At 39.6% G+C, this 19,609-nt stretch overlaps 1 protein-coding gene across 1 annotated transcript; it reads right to left on the reverse strand.

Annotated features, from left to right (window-relative positions):
* Positions 1 to 2,333: 2,333 nt before the first annotated feature.
* LOC117499910 (filensin) lies at positions 2,334 to 11,125 on the reverse strand. The gene is made up of 8 exons (XM_034152590.1): positions 10,752 to 11,125; positions 9,630 to 9,690; positions 9,166 to 9,261; positions 7,799 to 7,891; positions 5,693 to 5,806; positions 4,403 to 4,623; positions 3,519 to 3,610; positions 2,334 to 3,352 (listed from the first exon to the last, which is right to left on the reverse strand). Exons 1-8 carry the CDS (start codon positions 11,123 to 11,125, stop codon positions 2,334 to 2,336), a joined length of 2,070 nt encoding a protein of 689 aa, XP_034008481.1.
* Between the last annotated feature and the right edge of the window lie 8,484 nt (positions 11,126 to 19,609).

A 19,609-nucleotide genomic window follows, 5' to 3' on the forward strand; every position in this document is an offset into this window, starting at 1 on the left:
TGACGTATGCTATAATAAATCTATTCAGCTGTTTATTAAAGCATGTGAGTGATTTGCAACACAAAACCAAACATACTGAGAAAGAGTAGCAGGTCATTTGTTGTCATATCAAGGGCCAACTATTTGAAAGGGTAACACAAAGAATTTGATCACAAAATCATACTCAAGATAAAAAAGAGCTTAGGCCTACTTGTACCTAAAGAAGTATTCCCCATTCAAAGTAGGCTTACTTTGGAAAAAAACAAATGTTGGCTACTTGTAAAAAAAGTGTAAAAAGGTCTGTTAAAAAATGTAATCCGAGTTTACACAACTGCGTTACATGTTTTTTAAGAGCAAGTGTCAAGAAAGGCCTACACATTCATCGAACAACATCACAGACCTTGGTCATCACACAACACAACCAACTCAACCAGACGTAGTTTGGAAAACTAAACAAAGCAGCAAAGACAGCTATTTAGACCGCGGCGGGTGAACGCGACAATATTTCACATACATTATAAAACATCACCGACAGAGACAATCACAAACACTGCGCAGTATACAGTACATACACAGTTCACACGCAAGCCATAGTTACTATATGAGAGAGTTGTTGTTAACGCCCCCTCTTTACAGCAGAGTTATTAGCATAATAAAAGGTGAACTCACCTGTTTTGGCGTAAAGACGACGGCATTTTTTTGAGTGTCGTGCACCGAGAAATCTTCCTTATGTTGCTCCAGGTTTAACTTGTCTTTTCATTGTAACGCATATAAAAAAGTATTAGTTTTAACAGAAAACAGCTACAGTAAAAGAGGCTTTGTAAAGTAGTTAACGCTATTTAATGTCACAAAGACCAGAACGGCCTTATAAACCCAGGGTAACATTTCCACGGTAAGTCAACATTTATGGTTTTAGCATTTAGCATGTTAACTACAGCCAGAATCCACCTGTTGGTGACGCAGTATCGCAGGTGTGTTTGATTTGGTTCACTTTGCATTGAATCCGTGATTCATTAAGGTAGCGACAACCTTTGCCACTATGCCGGACCACAGTAATGTTAACCATAACCATAACGATGCAAGAGCTCATTTTATAGTATCGTTATACACTTTCGCAGGCCACTTCTTTCACTAAATCCTAGCCCCGCTTCCCGCAGAGACTTGCACCCCCTGACATCCGGCCAGTAAACAAACACATTTACCATTTATCTGTTCCAGAGTCAGCTGAGTGCAGCGGGTCACTGCTGCCCTCTTGTGGTCGCAGCTGTTAATTTGGCCAATATTTTTCACATGATTATTGTCATGTTGCTTTTGTGCTTACTCAGTAACCAATGTGACTTAAATGAAGGAAAGTATCTCATAATATACAATACAATTAACGAATTTTAAAGAAATGGAAAAAAAAGCAAGTTAAATAATACAGTGAAGAGAGTTGCACCTCTGATGTTTTATTTCCATTCACCATGTGTATTCTCTTCGGGCTTTAAGACTTTTATAGACTGCTTAGCTTAATCAGTTCAAATATGTATTATCTTCTCTGACCCCCTATACTCGTTCTTCATAACAAATTATCTTTGTGTTTTCCTTTTTCTGGAGAAATACTAAATGCATGGGGGACATTGTGAACTACTGAAAGTCACATAAAAACATGAATGAGTTTCCTTTGGGTGATGCTGCACTGATAAAAAAAGTCAGGGGGTGAAGGATCCTGACATCAACATCTGTGAATGGGTTAATTAATAAAAAAACAGGTAGTAAATATGTGTGTGTAGTGTTTAGTGTGTGAAAGCAGAACACAATATTAATCAACACAGTATCAATTGAAATTTGATTCTTTATTTATGATTCAATATATCAAAGCAAATTAATTCACAGCAAAATAGTGCTGAGGTCAGGCAGTGGCATCCAATTGTAAAAATCTTCTCAAAGGGGAAAATTGGAGTTCTAAGACAGAGTTCAGAGGGGTGGCACAACTTCTCAGTTTTGTATTCATTTTATAATTGTTTTATTGGTGGCATGGAGCTTCTTTAAATTGTCCCAAGTTTTCAGACAGTAAAGGACTTATAGCATGAGCATGGGTGTTAGTCGAACAACAACATCAGTACTTATGAACCAGCAAAACCTATTCTGGACGCAAGACCAGAGACTGCAATCAAATGGAAGAGCATTGAATATCAGAGCAGGAATGTGTAGTTGGTATTTAAACATGGTTGGTTTCCTTCAGAGACAAACATGGCCTTATTGCAGCAGTTTGAGGAACACTGGTATTAATCAGCATCGTGTTCTTGTTAGTTGACCTTAACCATGTGACCCTGGTGGAGTTGACAGACTCTTCATGTCAGGTGACGGGGTTTTCAGTACTTCTTCTTGCTGGACTTTTCGATCATGGTCTCCACCACCATGGAAGTCTCCTCGTAACCTTGAACCTTGCGGCCATTGGAGAACTTCTCCACAGACTCCACCACCTCCAACTTCTCGTAGCTCATGGCTTCTGGGGAATAGGTGCCGGAGCTGGTGCTGGTGCCGGTGCTGGAACCGGAGCCAGAGCTGGAGCTGGAGCTGTTGCTGGCCCCACGAGGCGCAGGCTTTGGGGTGGGCCCATTGTCATCTCGGCTATTCTTGCGAGGGTCGTCAGCTGGGGTTGGAGCTTTGGGGCCAAAGGGTGAAGGGATGGGGCTCGGATCTTTAGGGTTCGGATGAGGCTCTACGTTCTTATGCTTACCTTTGCCTCCGTTGTCCTTACCTTTTCCCCCTCCTCCTTTGAAGGGAGGGTTGGGAGGTGGAGGGTTGGGAGGTGGAGGATTGGGAGGTGGAGGCTTGGGGTCGACTATGGGCTGAGGAGATGGAATCGGAGGTGAGGGTGAAGGAAAGGGTGTGATGGGTTCATAAGGCTCATAAGGGGGCATCATACCATCTCTGATAGTGACGAAGATGTGTCCGCCTGATGGTGTTGAGGTGCAGAAGCATGGATCCGGGTAGCTGCCGTCGCCGGTGACAAGAACGTAACGCCCCTTGGTGTAGAAGTCAGCGATTGGCTCAGGCTTCTTGTACTTCCTCATTCTGTCTCTCACGATGTTACAAAGAGTATCAAAGGCCTTGCTGATCTGAGCTCCGTCTGGGACATCCTGTGGAGACACTCCGGTGAGAACAGATCTCTTCTCTCTTCCCTTCACGCTCTCCTCCTTCACTTCCATGGATGGGATCCCCTTTGTCTCCTCATCCGGTGCCTCTCCAGCAGCACCACCATCTCTTTCCTCCTGGCCACTGTCCATCACATCTTTCGGGTTCAGCTCTTTCTTCTTCAGGACCTTCTTGGCCATGATCTTCTGGCGGGGCTTGATGCTGGTGATATCTTGGATAGCCTGGGTGATATCTAGAAACCAATTAGGTCATCAGTCAGTTGTGAATGCAACACAGCAAAAATGTTCTGGGATGCCAAAGACAATAGCATCTATGTAAGGCTGAATCTTTAGGAGAGAGTGTGGTTATCGCTACTAATGGCGGCTGATTGTGTGTGCATTCAAAGGTGATATCCTTACCTCTGCCCCTGCTTGATGCAGTGGGCGTGTGAGTGTAGTGGTAATTAGAGGTGAACAGGGTAATGGGGGTGCCAATTATCGCTGAGTTCAACCTGCAGGAAAGAAGGAGGTGAAATGTCAGCCATGTTACAGCCATGTACGCAACAGCAGCTTTGCTATGCAGAGAAATCTGGTGAGAAAATCAGTAATTAATATGTTTAAAAAAAGAGAAACAACAGGTAACTTTAAATAACTCTCATTCAGCTAATCTGCCATTACAAAACCCCTCTTTCTTTTGTTGTGTTAGAGCACTTGAGGTAATCATTTGTTGTCACCCAGTGCCATCTGCTGGCTGATTCTGCACTCTACATTTACATAGTTCCAACATGTACATAAACAAACCAAGAATGTACATTGTACCACTCAAATGACCCATTTTGTTATTTTAAAACTACAATATTTTAGAGTCAAAAGCTTTAAACATTGCTGTTTTTACATAAAAGAATGACTTGACAAGAGTTACAAGATGATTATCTTGTACCTGTTAGATGTGGGAAGGTCCATGAAACAGGATTTAGACTTTCATGTTTGGAGATAATATTTACATAACTACAAATAATAAGATAATACCACCATTTCACAACCTATTTTGACACATAGTCAAACATTTGTGCTGGGGTTGTGCACTCTGAATCTGGTCTCATGACCTTAAATTAAACAAAATCTATGTTCAGCATCCGTTTAATGAAGGAATTTTACAATAAATCTAAATGTATGACTGTTTATCAAAACATTTTTAAGCCTTTTTTGAAGTGCTATATTTCTGTACATGCCATTCTCCAGTCAGGCCTTGCATGCCTGATAAAGCTTGTTTCATTGTATGAGAATCACTGGAGGTAGTGTACCTGTTATCTTCATTCTCGATGATCCTCTTGTATCTCTCCAGCTCATTCTCAAGGGAGGTCTGGTACATGGCCAGGTGGCGACATTCATTGGTGAACTTCTCGAGGGACCGCTCAGCTTCCTCGATCTCCTTGCGCAGAGAATCGATTTGATCGTTGTACATCTGGATCTCATTGTCATAACCCTCCTGTGTACCTTTGATGGTTTGCTCCAACACTGTAGTCTGAGAGAAGAAAAGAGGGGAAAATGAGTTGCGAAATTATGACTTAAAACATTACAAAGTCCATTGAGGAGATTTGACAGTAGTATGTGTTTCTAATGAAAGTGAGAAGGCACGAAAAAACTGAAATTAATTTGTGTCCAACGTATTTTATATAAAATTGTATAAAGAAAAACATTGATTCCAGATAAATTAACAACACTGTTTTGAATGCAAAACACCCTATAGAGACTCACAATGTGGTGAGTTTGATATAACCCACATTTGTTTGTGTGATATTCTATTCCATTGAACTGAACACACAGTAGAAGGAAGACTTCCGACACTGAACCTCCTATTCCTCTGCAGTAATGAGCTGGTCATTGCTGACATCTAGTGGTGTTTTTGCAGCATCTAGCTTTTAGCATTACATTTCTGCAGAGCTAATGCTGATTAAATGTCTTGCTTTGTCTTACCTAATAAAACAAAGTGAACAATAAAAATCGAAAAGTTTAGTATTGCTGCATTTATTTGTAATTGTATTTCTCTTACTTGTCATTTGTTTTGTTATTTTCTATTTCTATCAATGAATCCCCGCTAGTTATCTTGTGAACAGGTTTTGAATTATAACAAAGCCACAGCCTTGTGGTATCCATCAACATTTAGAATAAATACATAATGTAAATAAATAATATAAATGAATTGAGAAAGTGAACTGGTCATTTTACGTCACTTAAACATTTAATTCCTTTTTAAGGGAATAATGCTAAAAATTGGATGGTCCAAGCTACACAAATATTAATGTTTTCTGGATGCATTAATAAAATGAAATGTTATCAGTTGTAGCCCAAACAAATGTACAGCTGTCTTACTTTTTAAGTTATGAATGAGTTACAGTAAACAGGAGCTTGAACTGTTCTGAGTGTCCTTTGCCTTTCTTCTAATGATCTAGTTCCTTTGAGAAATAATTATTCAATGTGCCTGAGCAAATATTTGCTTTGTAGTTATAAAACAGCAAACAAAGAAAATGAAGACATGTCACGCATTTCAATAAAGTAGAACCTTGAGTTGTCATGGTGACCGTGTGACCCACCTCGGTCTGTAGGCATTGTTTCTGTTCCTGCAGCTGGCAGAGGGCGCTCTTATATTCCTCCAGCTGACTCTGCAGAGCGGGAACTTTCCTCTGGGCCAGCAGCTTCTCCTGGTCCTTCTCACAGGGAGCACAATGAGAACATGCAGACAGGCTCAGTGTGTCTTTACAGCATAAAGGTTTCACCACACACACTTACACACACAGCTGCAGTCAGGTCTCTTCATGAAGTCTATCTTTTAAAGGCTTTACTGACTGTTCTTGTTTGTTTTTTCAATATAAATGAGCTATGACATTGTGTTGCTAACCGCAGTTATGTTTTCTGTTCGTCTATCTGTTAAGTGTATCCTATTGATTGTTTGGAGTGCAGTGTCCACAACCCAAAAACAGTGGCTGTCAAAGAGCTTTAGTTGGTGTTAGGGAATCATTTGCTTAGGTATTCAACCTTCGACACAGTTCATCATTTTCTCTTCTCACTGTCTCCTTTCCCATGGCATAGGTCTACGGCCTTGGGTATTGCTGCTATCTCTCTTAAGCTCTCTCTCGCAGCTTGGGCGCATTGTTGTTGCCAGTCTATGACAGAGCACAAGCTGCCATGAGGTAGTTTACTGTTCAGAGACGTAGGTTTCCTGACGCACAACCTCGAGCTGCAGAAGAGTTCTTCAGAATTGGTTTGGCAACCGCTGGGTCAACTCGTGACACACCACCTGTCTTGTCAATTCTCCGGCTGTAACTCCAAATAAACCATCAGTGTTTGCCATCAAAGCTCCAGCTCTCCTCGTGTCTCTCTGAGTCCTGTTTCCAATTGCTTCAGAAGTTTCCCCCACAGTTGGATACTCATGGTTAACAAAGTGTTGTATACCTTCCCTGGGTTTTAAAATATTCTGTTATCTGGTGATTAAAAAGGCCAAACTATAGGATTCACATGATTTCCATACTCTCTGGTTTTTCCATGAATTAAATCAGGTCCCCAGTTTATATGTATATTACATTACATGTTACTTGTTAGACGCTTTTTATCCAAAGCGTCTTACATACTCAATACTGTGGACAATCCCAGGAGCAATTTGGGGTGAAGTGTCTTGCCCAGGGACACAACGACATGCTGACTGCAGTGGGGTTTGAACCTCTGCTCCCCTGATCCGAACACCAACGCACTATTTCACTGCGCCACACGCCACACGCATTGTACACAATGGTTAACAATGGTTTATTCCAAGAATACATGTTTTAAGTGTTGTATACCTTCCCTGGGTTTTAAATTATTCTGTTATCTGGTGATTAAAAAGGCCAAACTATAGGATTCCCATGATTTCCATACATATTGGTTTTCCATGAATTAAATCAGGTCACAATCCATACAGCTTGACTATAATAGCTTATAGTACATTACATTATCTCCTTCTTTGTTTGGATTTCAGCTCAACAAAGCAACTCTGCTCACTGAGATTTTACTTAACAAATACACAATTCTTGCTTATTAATTCCCACCCCTTACTTAAAGGACAATCATTGATCAAGTAAGGGGTGGGAATTAATAAGCATTTGCTTCATCCTACTCCCTTTCGGACACATATGATTTTTATTTTTTATTTTTAATTATTATTATTAATATGAAGATTTTTTTTGTTGTTGAATATATAAATATGATTGTGAATGTGGATAAATACTGTATTTTAACAATACGGTATTCTGTTTTTTCACATTTGTTATTTTTATTTGTTATTTTTTAATCTGTTCGAAATAAAGATTGAAATGTAATGAAAATGAATGAAATGTAGATATAGAGAAAGGTTTGTATGAATACAATTGCAATCTGCTACATGAATGCAAGAAATTAGCATCCACAGCCATTCTTCCTGACATTTGCTTCATTAATTGTCCTGACACTGAAACTGTGGTCCTTGTGTACCATGCACACACTCACGAGTTGAAATACAGACAAATGCAGGCGCAGGCGACTAATTGGACTGAGGAGCCAGTAACCTCATCAACCCCAGACACGTAGCCAGGGATGACACACATGCAAACACCATCTTCTCCCCAAGGGACTGCAGCACCCACACACACCCACACACACCCACACAGTGACAACATGAATGACCTCACCTCAGAGATGCCCAGTGACACATTGGGAGCAAGGGGAAGTGTCTGGTTGATCTGATGTAAAATGTTTACATAGGTCTGAATCTCTGCAATGTTCTGTAGAGAAAGAGAGAAAAAAAAAAGGAAAATATACAACTCAGCAAAAGGAAAAACATCCCTGAGCAGTTGCATCTGCAAACTGAACCACTTTATCACAAACCTCTTGCTTATTACGTTTTTGATATCCAATAAAAGGTTCTCATTTGGTGGAAATATACTTTTATAATGGAGCTCGCATTTCTTTTCAAATCTATTTTGTACAAGTATGATCTCAGACTCAGTAATAAAGCACAGATATATTTCCTCTTTTCTAACGACACTATGAAAAGCCTAAGAGCAAATGTCTTATATTCATGTGAGACGGCTGCCTATTCTTTCCCTCATAATATAGTGACAGCAGAGAGAGAGTCATGGTTTAATAAATCAAGGGGAAATATAAAGGGAGAAATTGCTCAGGCAAGAAAGTGTATGCTAAGTAAGCCAGATGCATTATGTGAAAGTCTTCTTTTTATATTGCATATTTTTCTGGTCGCTGGGATGTACCTTCAAGCCATTTCTCCTGCACAGAGGGTCATATTTCGCTATGTGTCCCTCCTATGTGTTTCATTGTCATATGTCTATACCTGTGTTACATTTTCTAAAAAACAATATGTCAGACATATAAACAGCTTTGAACGATGAGTTATTGAAGCCATTATTCAGTGGGTGGCTTTTACATGAGCAGTTTTTGAAAGAACACAACACTCTCCCCTTAGCCACTGACAAAACATGGCTTTGTAGAGCATTCCGATTGAATTAGTCATGCTTTCTTTTGAAAAAATACATATTGTATACTGTGCACAAGCATAGACTCTTCAAAAAAGACTAGGAACAAATAAGGATAGCACTTACATGCAACTCCATCCCCAGAAATGTTAATTTATATGAAATATTTGCAACTGAAAATACACTTTGAGAGACCCTAAATGCCACGTGAATATCATTTCCGATAAACATAATAAGATAGCAAAACATTGATATATGATATTGATATGAGACATTTCATTATGATTCTTTATTTTTTTAGCTAGGTTGGTGTTGTCCCTTTTGAACCACATTGTAAATCTGGTTTTGAAAGATGATTGTTTTTTATATAAAAGATTATTTTGAACATGGCAATAAGAAGATTTGATTGAGATCTGAATAGCTTCCTTTTGGGCAACTGTATTGATTGATTATATGTCTTGGAAGGTGTGGTTAGTGTACAGGTTGTTTGAGACCATGGAGTTGCAACAGTAGGTTTTCTTTCTCAGGCTAGTTTATTTTGGATATTTACGATGAGGGCCACTCACCTTCCTGTGCCTGTCTCTGGTGGAGTTGATGTCGTCCTGCAGAAACTGGGTTTGGATCTGGTACTCCAGGTTTCTCAGCAGAGCACTGTCAGCCTCCTATAGGAGAGGAGAGCAAACCAAACAGGAAATGGAAATAAACGTTCACTGTAAAGTTTATCAAGAGCCAGATAACACTGTACCGTTTAAGGTATGTTATATTTTTAGTAATCATAAACCATTTTTCATAAAATAAAATTCAAAGTACTAATTCAATCTCTGTATTTCTTTAAGCAATATGTACAAAACATAATAAAACAAATGTAGTCATTACTTTTAAATTAATAATAGTAATTATTTGACACAGTGTCTTGTTTCACATGCACAGGTGTTTGTTTACATGTTGGAGAATCTGATACAGAATCATTCAAATGCTATTTATTTCAGTTGATATGCTATAAACATTCTTAATTGAATCCATACAGTACCTTGTTTAATTGTTCCAGTGTGCCCCGGAGCTGCTCTTGATAATCACATTCATTTCTGTACCTGGAATAGAAAACGTATACATTTCAGTATGTGTAAACAGCCTGACTTTATCACATTAGGCTGCTGTATTTTATAATGTAAGAAAACTTACCTTGAATAATCTGTGTGTTATTTTGAGTCTTATTGTATGTCTGTGTTGTGACAGGCTCAGTTCTTTATTGTACCATGACTATTACTGTATGTCTTTCACGTCTCAGTGACACCAGAGTTGTTTAATATTTTTCTAAACAAATAATTTAGGGATGCTTTGTTGCCTATAACCACTTTTGTAGCTCGTTTAAATAAAGGTTTGGTTCATTCAAATACAATAAAATAAAATCCTTATATTTCCTTCTCTTGAATGGTATGTATCCATATTATTGACCATGTTATAAAAAATGTGCCTCTGAAATGTTTACCACATCATCAATAACACTGAGGTTAATGGAATTTCCTTTGTGGCGACCACACCTTTGAAAGAGGTTATTCACAAACCTCATTGTGAACAGTTTTCACTGGAACTTCTTTCAAACAAACAGTTCTCTATTCAAAGTGTTGAAAGTGTGTTATGTACACAACACAACAAGGAGACAATGTTACATGTTATAACATTTTGCTTATAATTAATGAGCAATTCAAATTAAATTCCATTTATTTTTAGTACAGGCATGGATATCACTAGTGTTGTTTGAGAAAATGTCTTCAGGCCTTTTTGTGTGATTTGGGTGGACTGACTCTTTACCCTTTAATGGTAAAACATTTATTTTCAATATTTAGTCAGTGGCTTGTTTTGTGATGAGCAAACATCTTTCAGAACACAGCATTTATAAACACATTGTATGATGACCTGATTATGGGGCAATTCATTAATAGACTTTGCTTTACATCCATTCTGACAATGATTATCTCTTAATTCATAGTTTCCCTCATGATTTGCTGAAAATAATCTTTATTTTGGAGAACCATTAAAATCATCTTTTTGGATAAAGCTCTCTATCACTTTTCTTTTTAATAGCGAGAACATTTCTTTAGATTTCTAATCACAACATCTCCAAATCGACAATACTTCCCCACTCTCTTACTTGGTGGTGAATTCATCCAGCATGCGGCAGGCTTCTTTCAGATCTCTCTGCAGCTTGGCCCGGTCGGAGGACAGCTCCCTGATGCGCTGCATGTTGACATCAGTCTGCTCTGTGAAGGCTTCCTCCAGTCCGCTGGCCTCTTCCATCCGCTGCAGCGTCTCCAGCTGCTTGCGGAACACGGCGTTGCGCTGCTCCAGGACCCGGGCCCTGTTGATGTACCGGGCGAAGCGGTTGTTGAGCTCCTGGAGGCTCTCCCAGCCCTGGATGGCTGAGATGCCCGCAGAGGATTCAGAGTCCATAGGTTCCTCATCGAAAACATCTGAGCGCTCATACTTCTCCTTGCGCACCTCGTGCAGGTAGCTGGTCTTGTACATGGTGGTACGCTTCCCTCCCTGGGTTGGTGGTATCCCCGGAGTGCTCGGTCCTTTTCAGCACCTTTATTGTGTGAAAACTTGGGTGCTCACCCCTGGCTGTCTCATGCTAGAATAAACGCAGTACAGCACTGGCTGCTGGCGAAATAACCCCCAAAACCTCCCCCGAGCTGTGGCCACGCACGCTACGAGCCTGGGGCCTTCCAGAGTTTATTGTTGCCTTTGTGGCAGAGATTAGAATAGCCACTCTGGTGATGACAAAGCAGAACCACCATAACAAACAATTGGCAGGTCCGCGAAAGCACTGGGTTGTCATACTCCATTATTTTGGTTCTTAGTCAGCTGCTTTGTTGAGCCCTGTTTGATATGGCAAACTGGATGGTAGCCCAGTACCAGGACAGAGGGGAACGTTCCTGCAGTGCAAATTGTGTGGACTGTGGAGAACAATCCTGCTAGAAGTGTTAACACACTGAGGCATCACTGAAAACAAAAACGGTTGTGTTTTGTTTAGAAGTGCTATTGTGTTTGAGTTCATTCTCTCCAAAGCATTACAAAAGGCAACCTACAAATATGTATTCATAGTTGGTGATATGCAGGCAGCTGGGAATCCTGCAGTTATTGTGAAAATATAATTGAGTTAATGTTTTTAATCGTGGTTTTGGGGTTGTATTACTTTTGTTTATGTCCGAATTGAAAACGAGTAGCAACCAACCGCAATTGAACTGAGCAACTAAGGGTATAATCATGATCTAGAAATGTAATAAAGGTTTTAATTTATTGTAAGGGATTGTGTTGTTTGTTTTAATAAAGAAAAACAATCAAAGATAAGTAATTGAAACAAATGAGACAAGTGTGGCAATGTTCCTGATTTGCAGGCAAGATAGCTCTAAAGATGTAGTGTCTTCTCAGATCATTTTGTAAGACGAGAGCCTCAACTTGTTTTCCTCAAGTTATTTCCCTTTAGGATTTCCATGCTTTCCCTAACGCACAGGATAACATTTAGCAGTGCTGAGAGAGTGATGAAACAATGAGGAAGGCAGAAGAGCTACTGCCCTGCAGCGCTCTCTGCGGGTTGTGTACAAGGTCAGTTAAAATGCCTCTCTAGACAGATCTAGCAAGCTGTCTGTAAAACGGCTGAATGAAACACACGTCGAATGGCTTTACATCATCACTTCAGCATATTTTGGCCCCAGCAAAGCCCACAGCTCAAGGGTAGACTGAGATAGCTAAGCTGCAGTATGAAATATAAGCTACTACAGAAAATCCTTATAGACATAGTGAGGGTTGAATATTGCTTTATAGTTATATTGTCATTAAAACACTAGATGTATGCTTTTCAATCAATCAATCAATCAATGTTTATTTATATAGCACAATATCACAAATGTTACATTTGTCTCAGTGGACTTCAGTTTGTACAGAATATCAGTATGACAATACGACACCCTCTGTCCTTAGACCCTCACATCGTATACGGAAAAACTTCCAAAGAAACCCCACAGTTTAAAGGGGAAAATGGGAGAAACCTCAGGGAGAGCAACAGAGGAGGGATCCCTCTCCCAGGACGGACAGACGTGCAATAGATGCCGTGTGTAAATCGAAGAGATAATACATTTTACAGCATAGGTAGACCAAATGTTTGGAAATGCATGTGTCTATAATAATAAGATGAATCCACGAGGATGTCAACAATCCTGTGGGAGCCATCAGGGAAGTAGTATGATGAGAGTCAGGCAGGACCACCGTGACAGGTTCAGCCACGACTCGAAGTCCAGGACTCAGATCCAGGACTCAGGATAGAGGATCCAGGACACAGGATCCAGGACTCAGGATCCAGGATTCAGGATCCAGGACTCCGGATCCAGAACTCAGGATGCAGGATCCAGGACACATGACTCAGGATCCAGGACACAGGACCGCAGCAACAGGATCAGCCACGACTCAGGATCCCAGCGTAGATAGACACCACAAATGTGGGGGAAGCTGGGTTATTCGGAACATGAGAGTACACAGGTACAGACAGACAGAAGGAAGAAGTAAGGTATCCCCCGACAGTCTAAGCCTATCGCAGCAAAACTAACGTGTCTACGTACATGGACTCTCTTAGGATAAGTTGAGGGAAAGGGGTAGCAAGTAAGAAGTAAGGAACAGAGGTGGAGAGGCATAACGTGTCTTCGTACATGCACTCCCTTAGGATCAGTGTTAATTTCGTCAACGAAAACTATGACGAAAAATGTTCGTCAACGACCTTTTTTACATGACTAAAACGAGACGATGACGAGCTAAAAATAGATTCTTGATAACGAAAACTATGACGAAATGTATATTTAGTTTTCGTTGACGAGACGAGACGGGACTAAGGTGTTAATGGTGGACTATCGGACATTCAAAATGCAGCATATTTTCCCCCAAGTGTCCGTCTTGTCTGTCAAAATGCATCTTACGTTTCTAACTTGCAATATCATTATTTCCGCTCTCTTCACTCCAGAAGAGCGATCTCCCTGGTTGCATTCGAATAGTCCATTTAGCTTAGGAACCTTCCTAACGGAGTGAAATGACCCGGAAGTCCCTCAGTGGCAGCCATGATAAGTGCCGTTCGAATTCTCTAAATTAAAAGGAAAGGAGGTTTCAAACTTCCTTTATAACCTCCTTTAGCCTAGGAACCACTGGACCTCCCTAACCGAAAGGAGAGGAGAAAATGCTGCCCCACAATGCCTTGCGGCCGCAGCATTTGCCGTCACACAACAGTCGGCCGTTCACGGAAACAACCGATTATGAACGAGAAATGATATCGGTATAAAGTTACGGTGCTTATTAAGCAATTTAAAACGTATGTGGTAAGTTGCCAAAGTGCTTTGTTTTGAACGTTCATCAGTATTATAATCAAAAAGAGAAATATGAACGTTAGTTTTTACTGAAATGATCAAATAAAGTCAACATTTCACAGTCTTTACTGAGCTGTGTGGGGTTTGTTCAACTTTTAAAAGATGTTTGAATGGTGATATACACAGTGATAGATGTTAAGGACTAACGTTTATAATAAATACATTTGTATTGATTTTAAGATCTTTTCATACAATCATACGTATTGGGATCATTTGTATTAATGTGGACCGGAGGGAGAGGGTGACGAGCATAAGTTTCACTTTCCTTTTTTATTTCAATTCCAACTTTGGTCATGAAGAATATGTTTCTCTGTTGTCCCTGTTCATAAAGCATAAAACAACAGCATCAGAGCACGGTGCAGAGTCTCTAGATGAGTTTACAGTAGTCCCTCGTTCTTATTAAACATCCATGTTGTAGTCCGCTGTATAGAAAACTGTAGTTTCCATAGTTTCCCCACAGCAGCAGGCGCACATTTATGACCTCCGCTGGCGCATCATAAACACGTCGGATAGTGAAAGTGCAGTCGGATTCTCTAAAGTGCCGCAGTCTCTTCTCCTAAATCCTTTTGAATTCTCCTATCCACTATCCCTTAACCCCATGACGTTTCACTCCGAGGTCAAGGAATAGACGATAGGGTTAGAATTTAGGAGCTGTTTTTTTGGAGTATTCGAACGCAACCCCTGTGTCTCTCTGTGTGCGGGGGGCGGGGCCTAACAGACACGCTGCAGCGGCACACAGAGATCTGCCGGGGACGGAGCGTTCAGAAGTATAGAGACACTCTACAAGGCTCGATGTGGAAAAAGCTTGTTTGCCATTAGTGTTATGGCGTAAGCGCGTTGACACGAGTAGAGTAGTCTGTCCAAACAGCCGGCCAAAATGCACAATTTTCGACTTCCTTAACTCGTAGCTCTGTTGCGCCAATTACGAGTAACGTTATCACATCAGGTGCGCAGAGGTGGGAGAAGTACTCAGATCTTGTAGTTAAGTAAAATACCATAGTGTATGAATACTCTGTTACAGTAAAAGTCCCGCATTCAAAATGTTCCTCAAGTAAAAGTATAAAAGTAGCGACAGTAAAAGTAGTCATTGTGCAGATTGGTCCATTCCATAATAATATGATATATTTTATAATGATTGATCATTAAAGTGTTCTCAAAGCTGGTAAAGGTGCAGCTAGTTTGAATGACTTTGTATACTGCAGGGTAGCTTGTGAATTTACTCCAGGTGGAACTAAAGTCTGATTTAACACTTGAATATATTTCACATCATTCATCCAGATCTGTGAAGTAACTAAAGGTATTAAATAAATGTAGTGGAGTAAAAGTACATAATTTACCTCTGAACTGTAGAGGAGAAGAAGAACTAAGTAGCAAAACATTTAAATGTAAAGTACAAGTACCTCAACCTATACATATTTTATTTATTTATTTCACATGTAAATAAAGCAATGTTAATTCGGTTAACAATTTGTTTAGTTTTTCCCTTTAAAAAATAACAAAAAGTACCTACAAGAATACCGTTAAAGTACCGGATCGATAAGCAGTTTCGATAAGAGTAGTAGTACCGTTAAAAACCTTAGCGATACCCATCCCTATATATTACACAAGTAAAGTGTTAAGAGAATGAAATGTTGCTTTACGAATTTCAACACTTGATGCCGTCACATTGATTACAATGTCAGATACCTGTATTTGCCTAACTGAATTAGTTTAAAGAGAGAAAACATTTTGACTAAAAGTTGACTAAAATGTAATTTTTCATCGACTAAAAGTAGACTAAAACGTTTTGAGTTTTCGTCGACTAAAACTAGACTAACACGTTTTGAGTTTTCGTCGACTAAAACTAGACTAAAACTACGAAGGATAGGAATGACTAAAATGTGACTAAAACTAATAACCATTTTCGTCTAAAGACTAAGACTAAGACTAAATCAAAAACAGCTGCCAAAATGAACACTGCTTAGGATAGGGTGAGGGAAAGGGGTAGCAGGTAAGAAATAAGGAACAGAGGTGGAGAGGCATAACGTGTCTTCGTACATGCACTCCCTTAGGATAGGGTGAGGGAAAAGAGTAGGAACTAAGATGTATGCGCCACATCTATACCATGAGCGCATTGCTCCTAAAAATGTGTTCTGGCACTGACACCAATAAACAGTTGTGCGTCGACTCGGCAGGGATCAAGGCACGTGTATGCCTCTCCCTGCTTCCACCGTCTACACACAACATAATTACATCTATACCATCAGTGAGGGAAAAGAGTAAGAACTAAGATGTATTAGGTGAAGAGGCACAACGTGTCTGGGTCAATGCACTCTTATTATGCTTTTCTTTCTCATTCACAGTTATTTGATCGAATCTATATGATCATATTTAATAATGTGATGACCTTCACCTACTCCTACCAACTGTAATTTAATCTTTGAAAAATATAAATCAAATCAAATCAAGTTTTAGTTATAAAGCACATTTAAAAGCGATTTTTGGTCGAGCCAAAGTGCTGTATATGTAATGAAAACACATTACTAAAGTTAGTATTGTTAAGCAATTATCACTTATATGTTCCCACAGAACCAAGATCTATTTAAAGGAAAGCCATGGTCAAATCTGTTCAAAGTCCTTTTTGATATCGTGACCAGGAGGAAGTCTGCAGTGGCGTTTAAGGAATTGAACCTGCATCCAGTTAGATAGTTGATGTTGAAGTAATTACTGTAAATGGCAATGCAAATGTTTCTCTAGCGATAGTATGAAAGGCACCCACAAGCGTATTCATTCTTTCCTGTTTCACACTGTCGCAAGTGAACCCAGACAGATATTAAGCTGATATTTACTTGCTGCCACCCAAATGCATTCACCAATAGAGACAGAATCAAAGCAAATGAAAAATAAATTCAGTAGGAAAAAGTAAACAGTTAGAATTGTTACTGAGGAATGAGGTTGTACAAACACTTCTGTGTCCTCGAGCCTAACCGACTATTTGCCAAGACAGATGGCCTCTATTCAGATATAAATCCCATATAAACAGTATATTTGTATGGATTATGTTTCACTGCTGCTTAGCACCCATAACATTGTCCCTAATAAACTACATCACTATCTGTCCAACATCAAGCAGGGGCCACAGATTAGAGGTATTGAGCGTATTCTCCATGGGTAAGGAGAGAAAGCCAGGATGCCACTGCTGTCATTTCCCATCTATATTCATTTGTTACGAGTGGCAATAAATCTGAAGCGTGGTTGAGATTAGAAAGCTGTCCAGTTGGAAATGAGAGCCTAGTGTTTATCTTGCTGGTCAAGCCTCCTGGGCTACAGGGACAGACACTAGCAAGGACGAGTAAGCAGCCCCTAATATTTAGAGGGTGATAAAACTTAGAAACATGCAAGGGCCTTGTCGAGACGAAAGTCAATATGAATAATATCTGATAAAAACGGACGGATAAATAATTGTTTGTATGTTTTTTCGTTTAGAGTATTATTATTATTATTATTATTATAGTATTGTTCAATACCAGGAGGGGTATTCGTTTTATTTTGAATAGCGTAGGCTACTTTTTCTAAATGAGAAGCGCCAGTTAGTACAAAATATTAATGCTGCTTCCGGTAACACGGCAACAAAAGGGGCAGGAATTATGATGGCCGGTCTTTTGTTCCCAAAGCCACGGAGGGAGAAGTTGTGTGTTGACAGTGTGTGTGAGGCTCCAGAGACGCCGTTGGTATGTTTCTCCGTTGTTTATTGCGTTTTGCGTTCTTGATCTGTTGCCTTATTGTGTGAGAGTGCTGTTGCGCAATCAACGGCATTTACGCAGCGTGGTTTGTGTGCGCTCCGTTTGTTTAGTGTATATTTTAGAGAGCGCAGATGGTGTTCAGTGAGGTTTATTGGGTTGCTATGGTTTCAAGTAGAGAAAGAGACTTTCTTATTAATTCATTTAAGTTAATGATGCTTTGTAGAATAACTCACAATTTATCATTTGAATTATAATACCCTGAAAATGGAATGTGACTGAATTATTATTATTATTATTATTATTATTATTAGAAATAATGCAATGAGGCATACAAAATGTTTGTGATTTTGTTTGCATGTGAACTAACATTTGTTTGTCCTGTGTTTGAAGGTTTTCAACCTGATGAGAATCTGACGAAAAGTGTCTTATAAATAACTGCTGAGCAGAAAATAAAGACATAAAGAAAGAATCTGAGTTGTCCAAGCGTCCTCTGTTGCCCTCCAGCCTCTCAAGTTTGGGCATAACACTGAATACAGGGCAAAACCTAGAACAACTTGACAGGCCTTCTCATCTCTCATGATCCAAGGGGGAGATATGTTCAACAAAAAAAAAATAGTTTTTATCCCTCAGTGTTCATTATAAATGACAGAAGAAGGGGCCTGCTTCCCTCCTGACTCTTGGTATCCATTATTATGCTTAAACGGAATCGCTTATATCAGCCAGCTCTCTGCACTCAATGTAAGAGGACAGAGAAAGCTATCTCGCCTCGACTGGCAGATGATTGTCAGAGGCGATACGAAACCCAGCAGTGTTTTTCATCACAATAAGGAATTGATCCTAGAATGTCATCACGGCTGCTGTCTGTGTCTGATCACCTTCTGTTCAGCATGGTTAAACACAGAGATATGGTGGTGACAGCTCTGTCCATAGATGTACCCAGACCAGAAAGAAAAACAAAAAAAGTTACATTAATCTCCAAATTTCACTAATTCGTTTTATAGCTAGGGATTGCATTTTAAAGCTTATTTGTAAGGCAGTAACACTTCAGGGCTGATAACAAATTCTAAATAACTTTTCTTTCAATGTATACATTCAGACAGGGTTTCTTGTTTATTGTAGGCAAATATATTCCATTTCATACTAGATTACTTTTTCCCAATGCCACTATGCATCAGTGTCAGGAACATTCGTAGGTGTGAATATCAAACATGTTTAGTGAAAAAGAGGGGTGCACTTGTGACATCATGCCACACTTAACGCTATGGCTCGCTATAATCTATAATCAGCATTCAAGCACCATCCTCTCAGACAATTTCCACTAACAGGTACTGGAACATTGAAGGTGCAAAGCAGAATATTGTTTTGTTAATGATATCTTCGATGAGCTCAAAATGAAAGTGGGTCAGTTTATTAATGCTTTATTTGGACAAGTAGACTAATTCAGTTCAAGGATTCTGTTTTAAGAGAGAAGCACAAGGAAAAAATGCAGTACTATCATGTGCCATTGGATTGAATGTGGAATATGTAAACAAATGACTCCTTTTATAATCACTATTCCCATCGTTCTGCCATGCTTGAGATTTTTTCCAAGAAGGATCACAAAGTGAAGTTGTATAACTCTAGGAATTCGGAGACACGCTTTGATAAATGGTCTCTGTCAGATTGAAAACGCACTGAGGACTACAGACTGTTGCCATTATAACTAGACCTAGTCACCCATTGGTTTGACTGGCGTGTTGTTTTTATTGAGCAACAAATGACTTTTTCTCAACGAGAACACGGAGCTTGTGGGATTGCAGAAAATGCTGGACTGACCAGAAAAAAATATAGGGTTCAAACTTTAAAAAGAAATAAGAACATTATGCAAATGAGGCTGACAT

This window comes from Trematomus bernacchii, unplaced genomic scaffold, assembly GCF_902827165.1.
Source record: "Trematomus bernacchii unplaced genomic scaffold, fTreBer1.1, whole genome shotgun sequence".
Taxonomy (NCBI): Eukaryota; Metazoa; Chordata; class Actinopteri; order Perciformes; family Nototheniidae; genus Trematomus; species Trematomus bernacchii.

Excerpts from the sequence above, each read along its gene's own strand:
- LOC117499910 (XM_034152590.1), bottom strand. The coding sequence starts at position 11,125 with ATGTACAAGACCAGCTACCTGCACGAGGTGCGCAAGGAGAAGTATGAG. Across the intron at positions 9,262-9,629 it reads CACTGGAACAATTAAACAAG|GAGGCTGACAGTGCTCTGCT; the intron begins GTACTGTATGGA and ends CCTCTCCTATAG. Across the intron at positions 5,807-7,798 it reads TGTCACTGGGCATCTCTGAG|GACCAGGAGAAGCTGCTGGC; the intron begins GTGAGGTCATTC and ends CCCTGTGAGAAG.